This window comes from Dreissena polymorpha, chromosome 3 (genome assembly GCF_020536995.1).
Source record: "Dreissena polymorpha isolate Duluth1 chromosome 3, UMN_Dpol_1.0, whole genome shotgun sequence".
NCBI classification, from domain to species: domain Eukaryota; kingdom Metazoa; phylum Mollusca; class Bivalvia; order Myida; family Dreissenidae; genus Dreissena; species Dreissena polymorpha.
Genome location: NC_068357.1, coordinates 3,771,983 through 3,791,355, shown reverse-complemented (window position 1 = coordinate 3,791,355; position 19,373 = coordinate 3,771,983). Strand labels below are relative to the sequence as shown.

Sequence of the window (19,373 nt, the reverse complement as noted above, 5' to 3'; positions counted from 1 at the left end):
GCTTTGACAAACACTTCACGAGCATGTCACGCCTTTTATACTTTCATGAAAGTTCCTTCTTATAATGCCCAAAAAGTGCATAGTTTATCGTTAAGGGGGTCCAGGGGGGCGAAGCCCCCCGGAAGCTTAACGATTCAAATGATTTTGAAGTCTTTGACAACCACTTCTCGAGCATGTCACGCCTTATATACTTTCATCAAAGTACCTTCTTATAATGCCCAAAACATGCATAGCTTATAGTTTTGGGGATCCAGGGGGCGAAGCCCCCCGGAAGCTCCACGATTTTAGTGATTTTGAAGGCTTTGACAAATTTAAATAGGTGATTTAGATCTAGTTAAGTGTGACTTTGGCGATTTTAGGAGGGGGGGGGGGCGTACGCCGCGTCCGCCCCCCCCCCCTTGATCGGCCTATGGCACTTCAGTCCAGTTTATGGCATTAACACAAGTTGCCCTTGTTAGTTTTTTCTCTAGAACCCCTGACCTTACCTTGCACTGAACATCTGGTTGGCAATCAAGGAGAAGACCAAAATGAAGAAACTAAACAGAAAGACAACGTGAATGATCTCTTTAATGGTCCGCCGCATATTTCTCCAGGATCTCCGTATCTAAAAATACGTACATTTTGGTTAAGTTAACAGTATGCATTTACAGTGTTGAATTTAGCACATCTTCAAAATACGTAAACGTAAGGTATTGGAGAAGTTATTATTTAACAGAGACATTTGATACAACCGATAATATTTTTTATCAAAATGTTCAACTATGTAAAATAAGCGATTAAAAAATAGAATTTATTGTGGTGTACTGAAGCATGTAAATAAAAGTAGATAATAACCAGTGTATTAATAAAAATGACAAAGAATTGATTGAGTCGTTAATAAAATCCCATTAGAATGACAAAGTATTGATTGAGTCGTTAATAAAATCCCGTCAGAATGACAAAGTATTAACCGAGTCGTTAAAAATATCCCGTCAAAATGACAAAGTATTAACCGAGTCGTTAATAATATCCCATCAGAATGACAAAGTATTGATTGAGTCGTTAATAAAATCCCATTAGAATGACAAAGTATTGATTGAGTCGTTAATAAAATCCCATCAGAATGACAAAGTATTGATTGAGTCGTTAATAAAATCCCATCAGAATGACAAAGTATTGATTGAGTCGTTAATAAAATCCCATCAGAATGACAAAGTATTAATTGAGTCGTTAATAAAATCCCATCAGAATGACAAAGTATTGATTGAGTCGTTAATAAAATCCCATCAGAATGACAAGGTATTGATTGAGTCGTTAATAAAATCCCATCAGAATGACAAGGTATTGATTGAGTCGTTAATAAAATCCCATCAGAATGACAAAGTATTGATTGAGTCGTTAATAAAATCCCATCAGAATGACAAGGTATTGATTGAGTCGTTAATAAAATCCCATCAGAATGACAAAGTATTGATTGAGTCGTTAATAAAATCCCATCAGAATGACAAGGTATTGATTGAGTCGTTCTCTGGGAAAACTGGGCTTAGTGCATCTGCGTAAAGTGTCATCCTATATTAGCATATGCAGTCCGATAAGCATAATCAGAGATGACACGTTTCAATTTAACATAATTTTCGTTTTGAAGAGACTTCCTTTAAAAGAAAAAAACACACACACAAGCGAAACGATTCTCTAATTAGCCTAAGTGAACTGTAAAGGCAAATTTGAGACGATGCTCTACACTTCACGCATATGCATTGAGAACGATTTTGCCAGAGCGCGGATCATTTGAGTCGTGTTCTGAGAAAGCTGGCCATAATGCATGTGCGTTAAATGTCGTCCCAGATTTGCAGTGCAGTCCGCACAGGCTAATCATGGACAACACTTTCCGCTTTTATGATATTTTAAGTTTAAATTAAGTCTCTTCTTAGCAAAAATCCGATTGAGGCGGAAAGTGTTTTCCCTGATTAGTCTGTGCGGACTGCACAGGCTAATCTGGAACGACACTTTACGCACGTGCATTATGTCCAGTTTTCTCAGAACACGACTCATTTGCTTTTCCAAATATCGAATCTATAAAGATTTGGTAAATATTTATGCGATTGAGTGAATTTATACTATATTAGAACTATATTGTACTGTTCTTTGCTCAAATCGTCCATATCCTACTGCATGGTGTTCTGTTCGTCTTAAAACGCTTTTTAGTGTGTTTTTTTCTATATGACGATCAGCAGGATCATTGTTAAATATATTTACGAAAATAAATATAAAGATTTATCAAATCTACCTGGCGACCGTCTGAAAAGTTTACAATAACAATCGCTCGGAGAACTCTCGAAAAGCGCACGTGATTTGCCTCTGGATCCACATGTTTCCATATAAGATACACGACCATGTCAATCAGTGTCACCTGGAAAATAAAGCCATAGCGAGTGGTTTTATACGAGATAAACATACACATGTAGAGTTACACAAGAAACTCTAGAGAGAGAGTTATTATTTTCATATTTTCATAACAGATCACCAACTATAAACATACAATGACTTAAACTAGGATCACTGCCTTTAAACTAGGATCACTGCCTTTAAACGGTAAATGCCAGGCATAGGGATTAACTATCGCATAAAATAAATAAAACATTATGCCTCAAACCGGGTGCACCTTGCTCTAACATTTACAGAAAATAAGATAACAATTTTAATGAAATTGTGTCTGCAAGAAAGCAAAATGCACATTTTAAATATGAGTTTGAAAATGTTTTAAATAAGTGGTTTGTTCTATTTATTTATTGTCAATTTTATAGGAAAATTCATATTGCTTTATTAACAGAACAATAGAAAATGTTGAGCTTCAAAAATCAAATGTCATAATCGTTTTTTTTCAACTTGTACATACCACGATGATCATTATCAAAATTGTATTCTTCACATCTCGGAAGAAAAGCGATGTCCTTCGCCAAAAGTAGTGGTGGGCCGTTCGCACACAGAAATACAAGATGCATAGAAGCTCAATGGGCATTGTGATCTGCGATATACATATTTTAAATGACTCAGCGGTTCTTTAATGTAAATAAGCGCAAGATTAAGGTAGTGGTTGTCATTAGAAATTAAAGAAAATCGTCATGTACAAATAACAATTGATTTATTTTTACTCTGTGAAGCTTTAAGTTATAAAACATTATATATATATATAATCATATATTTGCCACTTTACAAGACTTTAAAGCATACATTGGTATGTGTCTTATTCCATGTAAGCTTGCTTTATTTCATCAACAGGCTAAAAATTTGATGATTAAATATAACAACAAATATATTATTTCCAAGGCTACCTATAACGATTATGGTGAGGATCATATAGTATTGATGTTATACAAAGTAAGGAAGAGGTGTTTGTTCAATTAGATATAGTGTGTAAGGTTTCATTATAAGAAAAATAATCGAATATCTCACTGTGTCTTTCAATGCAAGCCCTTCGACCGCGGGCTCTTCGAAGAGGACCAGGCTTAGGTTGACAATGATGGCAATATACAGTAGGTAAGTCAACGGCCATGATTTATACAAATTATAGGACCTGAAATGGAAACACAATCCAATCGTATTATATTGTTTGAAAATTGCATTTTATCAATTATTTCTCAAAGGTAATTTTAGTACGAAGATGTTTAAAAATAGTGTCACTATAATATGCATCCATACTCTATCAGTAAATGATTGCACGTGACTGTGCATAAAGTTACTCGCTGCGTAGTTGTTTTACCAAACACGCCGAACTGCGTGAACTACAAATTGATTATCATTTAATGAATCTATTTGCAAAAGAATCTTTTATTTATAAATAAAATGACATACATGTAGTATAGAAACATGGATGATTTCCATTATATAAAAATACAGAATTGCGATATTATTTTAAATAACAATTATTTCGAGCACTGTTATTAATTATAAATTATCAAATAGTTTAACAATATAAATATTTTTGGTTATCAAATTCATCACAATGATATATTGTTGGCTTCAAACATGACAAGTTTATTCGCGTAGTTTTCAAGTAAAGAAAATGCCGTGCGTAAATTTATTCATACCCAATTTCCAATTATTGTGCCATTCTCATTTTGCTATATATCAAATAATTAAACACAAGAGGCATACAATATTATGCCACATCAACGAAGTTTTTTTTAAATTATTTTCGAAATATGAATAAACATATTTGTTACGCATAGTAACAGTTGATAATAAAATGTAAGAAAAAGTGTAATTGTATGAAGTTTTTTTTATATCGCGCGTGAGTATTTGCATTTACTTCTGCCAATAAAGAGAGTTGATTTTGCAATTCATTAAGCATTACATGTAGATTTTCATAGTTTGATCACTCAAATCTGCGTGCAGTGTAATCCATATAGTTTTGTAAACTATATGACTTCCTACAATCTTAAAGACAAGGTAAAGATCTTGTACAGATCCCAAAAAGTTTCGACTAGTCGGCGATCTGACATAACTTAATTCGAGGGAGCATTCTATTGGAGTCGTTCGTATAGTGGTCCATTGACCTTCCTGGCCTGTGACATACTATATTGATGTTTTACTATGTTATAAAACCGTCCTTTTACTGCCATAGCGAAAAGCCATCTAGATCTGCTCATTGAAAAGATTTCATCATATCAATAAAGCAAGCGTACGTAGGTTAACCTCTTGAATTTCTTATCAGAATAAAAGGCAAAGACAAAAAATATTATGTACAAGAGCGCATTTCCCGAAATCCTTTTTTTATTCATGAACTAAAACAATTATTATTATTTCTAGGTCTGTAAGACTGTTGTTCTATACACTGCATAGTAGGTACTATTTTACTTTTTCTGGTAGTGGACTTATTCCACGGTGGTATCCGATAATCACGTGTATTTTTGTTTCAGGGGTGAACTTATCGATCGAGACGGTGCTGCTCCGTGTGTAAAGCACTTAGGTTATAATTCGAAGAACAGTTGTTTGTAAGTTATGATCTTAAATGGCAAACTGCTATCAACACATGCTAAACTAATTTTGCATTTAAATATTTCTTGGTGCCTTTCATCAAGTTAGGTATGTGAATTATATACACTATTGATTTCATTGTGTACGTCGGTATTTTCAGACTGATTTGCTTGCTTCATCTTGATTCCCTTTAAATGTTTAATTGTTATGGAATAAATATCAGTTTATTTTTATCATCTTTTACGAATTATCACTACCTGTGAAAAGGCAGACAATTTAAAATGCTTAAAGGGGCCTTTTCACAGATTTTGGCATTTTTTTTAACTTATTCATTAAATGCTTTATATTGATAAATGTAAACATTGGATCGTAAAAGCTCCAGTAAAAAATCAAGAAAAAAATTAAAAAAAGGAAAAGAACATTGCCCGGAGCAGGTTTCGAACCAGTGACCCCTGGAGTCCTGCCAAAGTCCTGAAGTAAAAACGCTTTAGCCTACTGAGCTATTCCGCCGAGTACACATTCGTGACGTATTTTATACCTCATATAAGTAATCTTCGTAGTTTCACAAAATTTAACGACAAAAACAGAACTCTCCAAATTATTCAATCGTTTCGCGTTGCAACGCTTTATAATTTTTAGGTTTTAAAATCGTCAAAAGATGCATATACTGGCTATATTAGAGCATGGTTAATGTTCAGTATTACTGTTTCCTCACAAATATCATAACTAAAACGAAAACTTACGAATCTGAAACAACTTTTTTCAATTTTGTCAATTTACCAAAGCGTGAAAAGATCCCTTTAATACAAAAATAATCTGCAGCAATTACATACATTGACTAGTTCACTTATTTTGTGTAACAAAATGCAATACGAATAAAGAAACAAAATGATGGTTCAATTAATTATTTGTTTAAATTATGAGAAAATCAACCATTTATCGTAATTAATCAGAGAATCAACCTTCAATTATTGTTAATTACATTTATATTGAATAGTAACCTATCCCTGATGTTTATACTTCCGTATTTTGCAACACCAGGGACAATAAATATCACGAAGAGAAAATTTAAAAATAAGCATTTAAGTCCATCATTAAGTAATTTATATAAAACATTCAGTGGTAAATAAACATGTCTTGCATTTCATTAGACAGGACCCAGAACTACTTACTTGACGTATCTGATTTCGGATTTGATATCGGCTGTTCTTCCTTCCATTGCGTCGTGAACCAAAGTGGCGGCTAGACGAAGATCCTATCGAACAGTATAGATCCGTATATATTGAAAGCCATGATTAATTAAAGAGATTAAAAATCCTGTCGAATAGGGGCAGTTTTTATAAATATACAAAAAACAAACAATTGCTTTCAAGATCCTACCAGTGTTTTAAAAAAATAGTGCTAAAACACTTCCCTACCCGCATACATACAGTTCTATATATATATATGCGGACTGCACAGGCTAATCTGGGACGACACTTTACGCACATGAATTAAGCCCAGTTTTTTTCAGAACAAGATACATTTTACGAATTTCATGTGTTAACATTAAACTTAGAACTGCATGTCTACTTTTGACAACCAGAAAAATATGTGTATGCACATTTTAGTTCCAGATAATTATTTTTAGATTTAATTGTTGTCGCGTAAGTAGTCAACTTCGTGAAATGCAGAACCTTTTTTTCGACATTTATACAGAACCACCCACAACAAAACAATGCCGATAAAATAAAAACAAATCTAAACAAATGCTGTTGAACCTACCGCGTCGCTGATCAGCTTTTCGCTACCAATCAGATCTTTTCGTCGTTTGGAAATGTTTTCCGTATTGTCGAGGTAACGCATGTATCTGCAGATTGTTAAATCATTAAGTCATATAACTCAGTGTTATTTTGTTAGCTTATTTAACTTAAAATTATGTCATAAGGAAATATTTTGTGACCAGTTCTCAACATTTATTTTTCAAGATGCGAATGCAACAATCCTATTAAACGAATTTATTAGATCGGAAACCCACATTTCAAAAGGGAAAAATAAAACAACTTTCATCCAATTTATCGGCTATATTTAATGTGTGATGTCCCTTTATAGCACTAGTGTGTATCTTCGTCAACACTCAGCAATACGAATAATTGCAAAATTGCTTTTCTAGATATACAAGTATACTGATTGAGACCTACCTGTAATCATCATCGGAAATTCTTGTTATAGTGTCAGTCTTTTTGTCACGAAGTGTAACTGTTTTATCGTCCTCGTCATGACAAACATGACTCTCACGATCTATGTCGACAACAACCGTGGGATTATTTTCTGTATTACAATCAGCATTATCAATTTCGTCAACAAGTTGGTTACTCGAGGCGCCTTTGTCGGTTGCGCTTTTCTCGTCAACAGCCCCCATTTCGCATTCTATTGCACTTTGCATTTTATCGTCAACGTTCTCTATTGTCTTCGAACAGCCGTGTACTATTTAATAATAATTCATATTCATATATTGTTTAACACTTGTTATAAAATAAATCCTATTGTTTTAACATTCAAACTAGCATTGTATTGACAGTTTTCATAATAAGGTCTTCTCAAATAGACCATAATATCTACACTTCAATTATTTATATTTCCTATGATGGTAAAGGGCTTCCGACAAGAGAAGGATACTCTTGATATTAAATGAGTGATTGACGATTAAACATATAAAAACGGAAGAAGACACTAATATAAAATATATGCACACTCCCTACCTCTTACCGGAAGTAGCACTTCAAAATGACTACCGAAATGGCCCACGTTGTGACTTACTGGTTTTTTGAGCTTTTGTAAAAACTTAAATAATGAAATTAATGTGTTCTTGTTAATGTTTGGGTAACACTTTTAAACGGTATTTCTTTTATAAAACATTTGTTCATAATATGCCCTATCCTGACAATTAATTAATCCAAGAAAGTACATAAACTAAATGATATATGCCTTTAGTTTTTAATAACCTGACAATCGAGTACTTCACCAGTTCGTGACGCTAGCACGTTTTCAAATAGCTTAATTGTCATAGCAAACTGTTTCGAACATGGTATAATGTATTGATATAGATCTGTTTGTGCAAATGTCATTACAAGGATGGGTTTTATAACCATATCAATCTATCGTATAGGTCATTATCTTAAGTGAACAGGAACTGTTGTCCATGCATGTGTAATAGTAAACATCAGGAATATATTGGTAACTGTGAAACAATAATGTTTCGAACAATCCATCTAACAGGACGCGTTTAAAGGGCCCTTTTCAGGTTTTGATAAAATCACAACATTGAAAAGAAAATGTTTTAGATTCGCACATTGTCGTTGTAGTTATGGTTTTTGCAAGGAAACAGTAATACAAAACACTTACCATGCACTATCAATGGTTTGCACCTTTTGAGGATTTAAAAACCTGAAAATTATAAAGCGTTACAAGCGCGAAACGATTGTTTGATTTGTAAAGTTTTGTTGTTCTCGTTATATTGTGTGACATTACGAGGATTGATGATATGAAGTATAAAACACATGTTGCATTATGCCAGCGTTGAAGGTGCTTCAAGGGTCAGTGGTTCGAGCCCAGGCGTGGATTACTATTTTTTTCTTGAATGTTTCTTTATGCTTAACCTCTTTAGTTCTGATTTTTTATATTTATTTTTACATTTATCAATCTAAAGCATTTTATGACAAACTACAAAACATGCTAATATCTGTGACAATGTCCCTTTAAACAGTATATATTGGTGAGAACGGCGAATCATATATCTATCACGCGTGCCTATCATTTTTTATAAATATACAGTTTTTTTTCTTCTGAATTTTCTGTGTTTCTGCTATACGCACAGCATAGCACCTGAAACTTACTTGGACTTGTAAAAGAAGATATTATAGTACACCATAACACACCAAATGATGACGTTGGCTTTTTTGTTTAATTTATTATAGATATTAGTTACTGCATAATCCATATTTGTGTTTTGTTTTATGATTTAAGTGGAATACTAAGTAATTTATAGTTTAAGGTTGCTTAATAAAACACATGCCTCACCGTTGAACCGCAAAAACTTCGCCGAAAATTAATCTTACATAACATGCAAAAGATATGCACAACTACACATGGAATTAATTCCGGATAAGTGTTATAAGGCATAGAACAGGCTTGTTGTGCGATTCATTTGCCTGGGTCTGGGTTTCGTACAGACTTTCTGCTCATTGTGACGCGTAAGCGATATTGTAAGTTTGGTCAATATGCGTCACGTATGCCATCGCAAATATTAAACTACACACGCACAAAAACAACAAACTCGCCAATATTTACATGGTTTGCGATAGTAGTAGTTTATAATCAGTTAGCTAAACATTTACAAGAAAATTGTTGCTAAACTATGCATAACAAACTAGTTTGAAACCGGTTAACGGAACTCGTCAGAAACCGTTAACACTGTTGACTAAGTTGCAACCATGTGAATACAGTCCCTCTGTGTTACTGAGAACGTCTATTGATAAAACCTGTTCAACTGAAGAACTTCAAATTCTATAACACCGCTTTAACGTATTCGCCAATGTCACAGCAAATAAATGCACACACATACATTCTACATAACACTCCTGGAGTGTCCAAGTTCTGATGATTGAATACGGAAATAACTTGAACATAGAATGTCACACCAGCTCATACATACATATATCCACCAATCTAACGTTACGTCGAGACGTCTGGTTACAGATCTTACCGGAAGAAAAATAACTCATTTCGATTTCGCATAAATTTATTGTTTCATAATGTCTTATTGTAATTACTAAGTTTGTTCATATACTTGTAAAGATCGTCTTGAAAATGTGAAATTAAGTATATACATGATACAAATATAAACAAACAGCTGTTGGTAATCTAAGACGACAAAACAATTAAAAAAAATGTTCAGAATGCCATTAGAAACCTCTTGGAGTTAATTCAACAAAAATGTGAGGACTTAAAACATAATACTGTTCACGATGAATATGATTGCAAAGTCGTTCTTACAAAAATGATTTAAAGCATCAACTATGTATTTGAGAATGTAAAGATATTCTATAAAATAAAACATGTGTTTTTCATCCAATAACAAGAAAGCAAGTTATGACAAACACTTTTCTATATTACACGTTTGAAACGCGCACTGCAAGATTGCTTTCAGTGTCATTGACAGGAGAATTGTCATTTTCACTTTCATAAAGTTGCTGCAGAAGAACTTCAACTTTTGTCCAGCCTGTAAAAGGACAAGTAACACTCTTAGAATGAAAACTTAAACGGAGACTTTACTTATACATAGGTTGGTAAAACGTGGTCTACTATATAAGAACACATAAAGGCATACATAACATACATGCAGTATTACGTGTAAAAAACAAAAGATTATATTCAAGGATAAATACAATCCCAAATGGTATGCTGTCATGCCATAAGTTATATTTAAACGGAACAGGTAATTGGCGAAGAACACACAAAGGCTAATCTGGGACGACACTTTACACACACAAATACTCAAACTTTACGTTTTTCATCGACCGTTTTATTCTGAGATATTTGATTTTGCAGTATAAGCATATACACGGTAATAAGTCCATTCAATTTTCAGCAAGATTTCGTACAATAAACCAGCTGAACATGTATACACACCATTTATAAACAATAATGTTATTTATTTTTATATATGATCAAAGTTGGATGCAACGCCTTAAAATACTGACTCCCAACTTACCTCGTTTCTTAATATGAAACCGAATGCCATCATATTTGTTAAGGGCCGGGTACGTGCTCTGTCTTTGTTGAAGATATGAGCGTGAATTTGTCATGTCAACGTCTACGTGTTTGATCCCTGGAAATTCTGAAGAATGATAATTTTACTAATTAATTAATTACTGAACTTTCACTTTAATAGGGGCGTCTATAAATCATATACATATTTTTGAATGATCAAACATGCGACGTTATTGACAACTTCTTTAAGGGTTTCTCTATTGGTTAAGTAAACAAGATTTTTCGGCGTAGCTGTTTAACGTCACATTTGACCTTACCTGACCTTTCACCGGCTAACCACGAATAAATACACTTCATTTAGTACATAGGCAGATTTAAGCATACCACCAGAACATTGCAAACATGAACACTGTTATACTGCGTGTTCAGCATGAACCAATTTTATCTCTAATGAAAAGGCTTGATAGATAGAACAGTTTTACACTCAAATCTTGACATCAATACAGTTTGTGCGTGCACCTTTTATTTTCAGAGGATTGCCAGCGCCAGAGCGTTTGTACTTAAAGGCTATGTTCTCATATTTAGTAATTACTTCCATATGCCTGTCTGTGTACTAGTATGTTTAGATAAAAAAAATATCGTTTTCCCTACCCTGATATTCGTTTTGGCCAAACCATTTTAAATTGTTTTCGAAATTAAACATTTAACATGTAAAAGTAATAAGTTTTTTAACAAGCCGTCGTTCCAGCAGTGGAAGCGTGGCCTCACTTTAATACATTGCATTCCAACCAGCAAGGTATCAGGGTCAGTTCGCGGCCAGTAAAATAATCGTTATATAAGATATATGCTATCGCGTGAACTAGGTGAACTGGAATTTTCTTTAGACCAGAAATATGTTAAATGAGGATATTCAGATATATAATTATGGTATGTTAATAATAGATTTTTAATGTATTTTCAGCAATACCATGATAAATATTATTTTTAATTAATTTAACAAGAATTATATCATCATATTGACTAATGTAATAAGCATTATAAGTGCGATGATTCTCGATACTGTTAATAATCGAATCAAAAAGAAATGCCCGACAAACCACTAAAACAGGTTTGTTCGAAGAACGCGCGTATAAATGTTTAAAATATGTACGGATACTTCTCGTGTGGCACGTTGACTCATATGTTTTAATTTCACTTCCATTCTTCTGTTGGTTTTCTGATTAATATCTATAGGTTTATGACCAGCAATATGTAATAATGTCAAATAAACCGCGAAAACTCCGCATAACATCCCGTACTGCGTGTGATGCAGCTAAGAACTGCACAGAAAAAGACATTAGCTATCTTTGATCTCATTCATTGAACTCTTTACTTTTTAACCAACTCCAGCCACAATCAACGCAGTATATCTTAAAAAAAAATATATTTCTTGTTTTCAATAATTGCATGACAAGTACTAGTTTTGATTATTAAGAATTATTCCACCATAGCGAACAATTTATTAAGCATGAGCGCGATGATTCACGATACTATAAACAATCGAATCAAATAACTATATGTGTACGAAAAACCACTACAACATGTCTGTTCGAAGAGCGCGCTTATTAATATTTCAAATATGTACGGTTGATGCATGTGTGGAAATTGACTCGTATATTTTCATTTAATTTCCATTCTTTTTGTGCATTTCTGTTCTATATCTATAGATATATGGTTAATAATATCTAATAATGCGAAACAAACCACGAAATCTGGCGCAACGTAATTGCTTTGCATGTAATTCTGCTTAAAACTGTTCAGAAAAAGGCATGTACTGTCTCATTGATATAGCTCTTTATCTTTCATCAACCACAACCACAATCAACGCCGTATATATTTGTTAAAGATATTTCTTGTTTATGTTTAAATGTAACACATGTCAAAAAATTCATAGAATGCGTTAGAAACTTCGCCAATAACTCGAAACAAGTTCCTAAACAAAATGCTTACACTATTTCATTACATCATATATGAACGTACGTTTTAACGAAGCATTCGCGTTCCATGGCTGGACGTCAGGAGCTGTTATATCGTGTTTCATCATCCATTCTTTTAATTGCTCGTCCGAAAGGGGCTGTGAAATTTCCATTCCACTGAAATATAGGCCAATCAGGTATACGTATAATTATGAATTGTTATCATTATTATTATTTGCTGCAACAGGGGTAGTCTTAAAGGTAGTAGTAGTAGTAGTAGTAGTAGTAGTAGTAGTAGTAGTAGTAGTAGTAGTAGTAGTAGTAGTAGTAGTAGTAGTAGTAGTGTAGTAGTAGTAGTGTAGTAGTAGTAGTAGTAGTAGTAGAAGTAGTAGTAGTAGTAGAAGTAGTAGTAGTAGTAGTAGTAGTAGTAGTAGTAGTAGTAGTAGTAGTAGTAGTAGTAGTAGTAGTAGTAGTAGTAGTGTAGTAGCAGTAGTAGTAGAAGTATAGGAGTAGTAGAAGTAGTAGAAGTAGTAGTTGCTTTTGTTGTTGCTGGTGTTTCTATTGTTTTTGTTTTTGTCTCAGTGTTGTTATAATAGTTATGGCACTTATAATAGCTATTTTATTAACTTTACATTTTGCTGTTACAACTTACGTTTCTTCATCAATTCCAAGTCCAAGTTCCTTGATTTTCTTTTCAATGGTTGAATCCTTCTTGTCTTCCAGTTGCATGCGGTATTCGTATAAAAACATATCCAAAACAAACGCCGTTATTATGCTGCAAACAAAGGAAAATAAAATATACTTTTTAATAATAATTCTTCGCACATTTATTGCTCATTATGTTTGCATTTAACACAATACTAGAAATACATTAGGATACGTTCGTATATATTTCGCAATTATTAACGATGAAACATTTTGATAGTTTGATAAGAACAGATAGTTGTTGTTGTTGTTTTCTTTTTTTAAAGACATGAACTTACACACTAAATGAACTCTTTTAGGATCGATGTATTTTAAAACAATATTATGGTACATTATGTGTTATTTCGTCACGCGTGACGAAATAACCTTCATGTAATAACGTTTTAGCAATCGTTAAATATTGAACGATTAAAGGATATCTTACTTGATAGTTATTACGGTGACGAACATGTAGAAGAGAGCGAAATACATCCTCGACCATTTGTTGGTTACCAAGACAAAGCCGTCAGCTATAACTGCACTAAATGTAAGGATAAACTTTATAATAATGAGCAAAGTTAAATTCAGTGTCCGTGAAATTTTGACATTTAACCTTTTACCTTTTTTAAGACGATATATGTTTTATTTCGAAAAAGTGCAGCACATTTGTTCAGCTAGACAACATGGTACACAAATATACATTTTTTCACAACTAGTTATTTGTTAGTTTCTGTAGATACATCGCTTACTGCATGGTTTAATATCTTTTATAGGAGGACCATATATAGTATTGGATTAACGCGTCACGTTAAGACATTCATGTTGTTGTTTTTTCTATCCGCATAGGTACATTTTATTGGAGACGTATTAGACATGCGCTCGGTTTGGGACGAATTCTGGAGTTAGTGTGAGATTTGGCCAACCTTCAAATCCATTCAAATCCATTGAACCCCTAATTCTTTGCATTGACCGTGTACATGCGGTGATACCAGTTTTTGTGATTTAATGCTTATAGTTGGTATTCAGTTATTTGTGTAGTGGATATGAACAAGAATTTCGTTCATTATATAGTTTCTGGAGTTTCATCGTTTGATATCTTACACAAGTCTCTATTGGCCATACATGTGTCACGTGTTAATCATGCACAAAGACACGGTCGATATTCATTATTTTGTGGACAAGACTAATGCTTTATATACTCATGATAGCAGCTATGTATAGAATGATTAGTCAAGTATTCTATTTGGCTAGTAAAACAAAGGATTCTATGCCAGTTGTTCTCGAACAACATTGTCGCCAGGACAAATGTGGAGCTAATGAAGTCGTTGAAATTTAGATCACAGTAGGACGCGCTGGCGAATTCACTGTTTTCGAGCTCCTTGGTACCACAAAAGAGGTTTTCCGACTTGTTCTCAGGCTCATTATTTTCGGATTGTATCCTTCCCTTGAAAAGCTCCATCCCAATCACATTGAATATGTATACGAAAATCTGGAATGCAAAATATACTTAAGTCCACAACGTTTTTTATATGTAAGATATAATCAAATATACCATGCATCTGACAGAGAAACGCATTATTTTATCTCAGTAGTTTTTTTGTACAATACTGTTACATAAAGAAGGAAACTGTCTAAAAATATGACAAGTCGTTTCAAAGGAAGTGAAATGACATGTTTTACTATCACTCAATAATGTATACATATAGTGTTTTTTTATCACAATATTTCTTTGTTCATAAGATTAGTAACTATTCAGTGAAAACAGAGTCGAGTTTGTGAAAAGTGTATACAAGCGTTTTATTTTATTAACACGTAATTTGCTTTGTAAAACAAAGTGTTGCTATGCAGACAGTTTCACTTAATACAAATTGCTTCTCCTTCCTGCGTTAAACAAATACTTTAGTATTGAGTCAACCATACTTTATAACCCAAAAATCATTTTGTCAATTATTGTGTAAATAATGTTTGATTTGCTTTTTTTATCAATATGTTGTTTAAATTTGTGAAAAATGTCAACGCATACGTTTTCCCGTCTATTAAATTACTACGAAAACGGGTGATTCACACCTATATGAACATATAGTTTTGCACTCTGTGTTTGTATCACTTGTTATGTCTACAAGTAAACATATGTCGACAGTATTGACGAGGAATTTTAATTCTGTAACAGCCAATGACAAAATGTACTGTGTTGATTGCGTAAATATGCTACCATGCTCGAATATTTTTAATACATGTAGTCATAGCAACGATGGTTCTGGGCTTCAAAGCATATTAATGTGTGTAAAATCAATTTAAAGCAAACACAAAAAATTACATATATATTGTAGTATACAATCGCATACAGGAAATCGAAATTAAATATACTTACAAAAACTATCACGCAGTAAACTAATATCGATAGTGAAACATTCATCAGCGTGTTAATGATGGTCTTGAAGCTGCAACAAAAATTAAAAGGAAACAAATCTTTACTTATTTTGAAATTAAAGCATAATCATTTTATGCTATTAACAACTACCGTCTAAAATGTTTAAGTTAACAACCATATATATGGAAGAATAAATTATTGAAGTGTAGCAAGAAAAAAATGAAATTATGAATACAATTGCGGAAATAGTTGAAGAGTAAAACGAATTTTTGCTGATAAATATTGTAGAATAGGCAATATTTAATCATCAACGCAAATGTAAGAGCAAGTTTTTTCATACCGTTTTATACGGAACAAAAGTCGAAGAATCCGAAATATACGTATAATATTGAAGGCTTGTGTAGTTTCTTTAAAGATGTTCTCATTGTAGTGGTCTTCAAAACAAAGACATACCCACTTTACCATACTTAACAATACCAACACATAACCACTGCATAGGAATGTATAAGTATACGAACATAATTCAAATGTAATATGTATTTAAATTCGCACGCAGCCAGTAAATGTCACGCAGCCAGTAAATGTATTCCAATTCTTATACTTATATGGCTCACCACTTTGAATAACTGTGTCTAAGACCAAAAACATGGAGCATAACACAGTTATTATAACGTCAAACCTGAAGTAGAAAATGACGAATCAGCATATATAGACACACATTTACAAGCGATGTATTATTTATTAATATTGAAATAACACATCTTTTACTATCATCACTATAATCGTATTGATAAGATTAGTGTTAATGGGGACACGCTAGCGTCAAATCGGTCAGAAAATTGAAAACGTAAGTTAAATAAAAGAAATGTCAAAGGTTTACCAGTTTCTTGGCCTCTTGAAATATTTAAATGGACCATACGTGTAGACTTTAAGTCCTATCTCCAGATAAAACAGGACACAGAACGGGATGTCAATCCCAGGAACGTCAAAACCGATCAGAAAGACCTCTATTATGACGACTAGGTCGTAAACGGATTTGAAATATCTGAAACAGTTGACTTGGCTATGATTTTCAATGAAAGGTCTTTACTTTAAAAAATAATGAATAAAATAAATGTTCAGGAGGTTCGTTATGGTTAAAAGCTGTGCAATGCATTGTATATATAAAGACATATCATCTATAAATGATATAAAGTTGATGACATTTAAAAATAATACTCGACACACGTGAATAATGCGGAGTTCAATAAAAGCAAAATTTAAACATGCAATAAAAAATATCGTACATTGTTTGAACAACTTCCTTAATGCGTTGACTAGGAAATGAAAGATAAACGCTGGGAAATGTCTTCTCCAACCACGTGATGCGATCGTTCACCTGTGAGATGGGCACATTTAACAGGTCCGCCACATGCATAAACTCGCTACGGTCTAAAACAACGATAGCACTATCGATACGAATGCACCAAAAAGATTTGATCATTAAACAAGTCGACTAAAATAAAAACTAACAAAATTGCTTCGATCGCTACGATATCCAATGCATTCAACAAATTTGCAAGAACAGTAATGTACACTTTGCAAAATATTTACACTCTAATCATATCTGCCCTAATTAACTCAGAATTGTATATATTCAATGGTTGAGGACCAATACACACAATTCAAAGGCATTCACCAGTCAAACATATGTCACATTGAACAGACATGCAACAATTAACGAATTGTCGGCGCATGTCATATCTTGGCTTACATGAGTACATGGTATTATTCTAATGTTGACAAAAATAAAGGCATGCTGGCCCACTCAAGATATCTGCAACAATACAGATATTATTGAACAAGAAACATGAATTTTACAATTAACATATGTACGCCATCAGATGTAATAGGCTATTACATCAAATGATATATGTACTTAATAACCTGAACTGTGATGAATCGATTTCGTTTTGAGCACCACTTTCATTGTCATGGTATTCTGAACACTTTTTGCGGAGGAATGGAAAAATATTGTTTGCAATATACCGATTTAAGAAATCCGGTAAACGCCATGACTATGAGAAAAATCAAACATCCTGATCAAGAAGAAACAACAGTCGAACTAAATGGGAAATACGTACCTATGTATCCGGAGCATTTGGTGTTGAGAACCAGCATCAGCAAGTCAATTTGGTTCTTGGACAATTTAGGAAGGACAAGGTTCATGAGACGTTTCCACGTTTTGTACGTCACCATGTCATGTCCGTTTTTGTTGATTTTGATCACTTCAAAGGCCTGTCGTAGTTTTCCCTTCTTTGCATCTATACTGCATTTAATCTCAACCTGAAAGCAAATGTTATGTTGTTCTTTTGTATTACAATAGAACAATGAAGCGTACTATAATTGCATCTGCAGTTTGGACAAGAACAAATGTTTTGCTTGGTTTGTTTGCTACGTTTATTTATTTAATTAGTTATTTATTTATCTAAATTTATTCATAGAACATAGATTATGTTTACTTTCCCGTAAATTATCTAATTTACATAAATATATGTGTTTGGACATTGAGATTTAAACCCGTGTCCGTTCAGAACCATCTGTCTTTTATGCTCGTTTTAATATAAATATCATAGATGACTATAGATCTTTATAACAGGTTATATTTATCATATATACAATTCATTGAAGTGATTTATAAATTTACATTGCGGCACTTTTTCTCTCTCTTATTTTCATTTAATATAACAGAGACTTTTTGAAACCACTAATAATACACCGTGAGCCTTGTTATTCATTCGCCTATAAATCATTGATGTGCAATCATCATTAAAAGCGGGAAGGCGTTACTTGTCTTTAACGTAGTTTTACTACGTAAAACTTACCATAATATTCGCATTAAAACTGTGATAGGCCACCGCTAAAAACACATTGAGGAAGATGTAGAAACACACGAAGATGTAGACCGAAAAGAAAATGCAGTAGAAAACGTGACTCTTTGAATGCAGGAAGACTAAAATATTGAGAAATACTTGACTGCTACATGTAATTTATGAAGAATTTGCCTCATAACAATACAGATTACATGATTGAATATATTTGTATACAAATGCTTCGTCGAATTGTTACAATAACATGTATGATAACAGTAATGCTACTTCAGTTTAGAGTACGATTCAAGTTCAACACTCGTTGTTTCCTTACATCGAAGTGTCTGGATTGTTGGATTTCGTTCAAATCAGAAAAAAATCACATACAATCTTTGAATGTGCATATTCTTACCAAGAAATTGATGATCTTGTAAAACACCTGGATTGTTAGATATCTTACTAAACAAAAAGATTATTGGGACTTATTTGAAAGAAGATTACCATCTTTTGTGATATTAGTTGCAGGATGTAGTTAAAACCATAATTGTCATCTTACACGAAATGTTCAATGTATGACAATTTTACAATGATAATAGTTATCTTATGTGACATATGGATTGTGGTAAAAAGTAACAACACAAATTACATCTTCTACGCCTTTTTTATTGTTTGATTGCACAAATATATTTATTATTCTGAATTACAGTTGGATTGCTGAATGTCGCGAACATAATTATTTTCTTTGCTAGCATCTTCATCATAAGGTGTATGCATAACGATAGGAAGTACCTAACATGACAAATGAAT

The 19,373-nt window shown here is 33.1% G+C and overlaps 2 protein-coding genes across 2 annotated transcripts in view; both read right to left on the bottom strand.

Moving 5' to 3' along the window:
• LOC127873579 (uncharacterized) overlaps positions 1-7,606 on the bottom strand; it is a 28,759-nt gene extending 21,153 nt beyond the window's left edge. The window contains exons 1-7 of the mRNA XM_052417451.1: positions 7,137-7,606; positions 6,721-6,805; positions 6,129-6,211; positions 3,433-3,553; positions 2,876-3,004; positions 2,267-2,389; positions 486-604 (exon numbers count right to left, since the gene is read on the bottom strand). Coding sequence (XP_052273411.1) covers positions 486-604; positions 2,267-2,389; positions 2,876-3,004; positions 3,433-3,553; positions 6,129-6,211; positions 6,721-6,805; positions 7,137-7,381 — 905 coding nt within the window. The 5' untranslated portion in view covers positions 7,382-7,606. The remainder of the gene's footprint in view (positions 1-485; positions 605-2,266; positions 2,390-2,875; positions 3,005-3,432; positions 3,554-6,128; positions 6,212-6,720; positions 6,806-7,136) is intronic.
• Positions 7,607-9,718: 2,112 nt separating this feature from the next.
• Positions 9,719-19,373, bottom strand: part of LOC127875147 (uncharacterized) — a 9,884-nt gene continuing 229 nt past the window's right edge. Inside the window, exons 2-14 of the mRNA XM_052419984.1 lie at positions 18,582-18,735; positions 17,841-18,042; positions 17,004-17,148; positions 16,598-16,762; positions 16,332-16,396; positions 16,058-16,151; positions 15,718-15,787; positions 14,613-14,835; positions 13,792-13,882; positions 13,315-13,437; positions 12,727-12,839; positions 10,709-10,834; positions 9,719-10,216 (exon numbers count right to left, since the gene is read on the bottom strand). Of these exons, the coding sequence (XP_052275944.1) occupies positions 10,107-10,216; positions 10,709-10,834; positions 12,727-12,839; positions 13,315-13,437; positions 13,792-13,882; positions 14,613-14,835; positions 15,718-15,787; positions 16,058-16,151; positions 16,332-16,396; positions 16,598-16,762; positions 17,004-17,148; positions 17,841-18,042; positions 18,582-18,735 (1,681 nt within the window). The 3' untranslated portion in view covers positions 9,719-10,106. The remainder of the gene's footprint in view (positions 10,217-10,708; positions 10,835-12,726; positions 12,840-13,314; positions 13,438-13,791; positions 13,883-14,612; positions 14,836-15,717; positions 15,788-16,057; positions 16,152-16,331; positions 16,397-16,597; positions 16,763-17,003; positions 17,149-17,840; positions 18,043-18,581; positions 18,736-19,373) is intronic.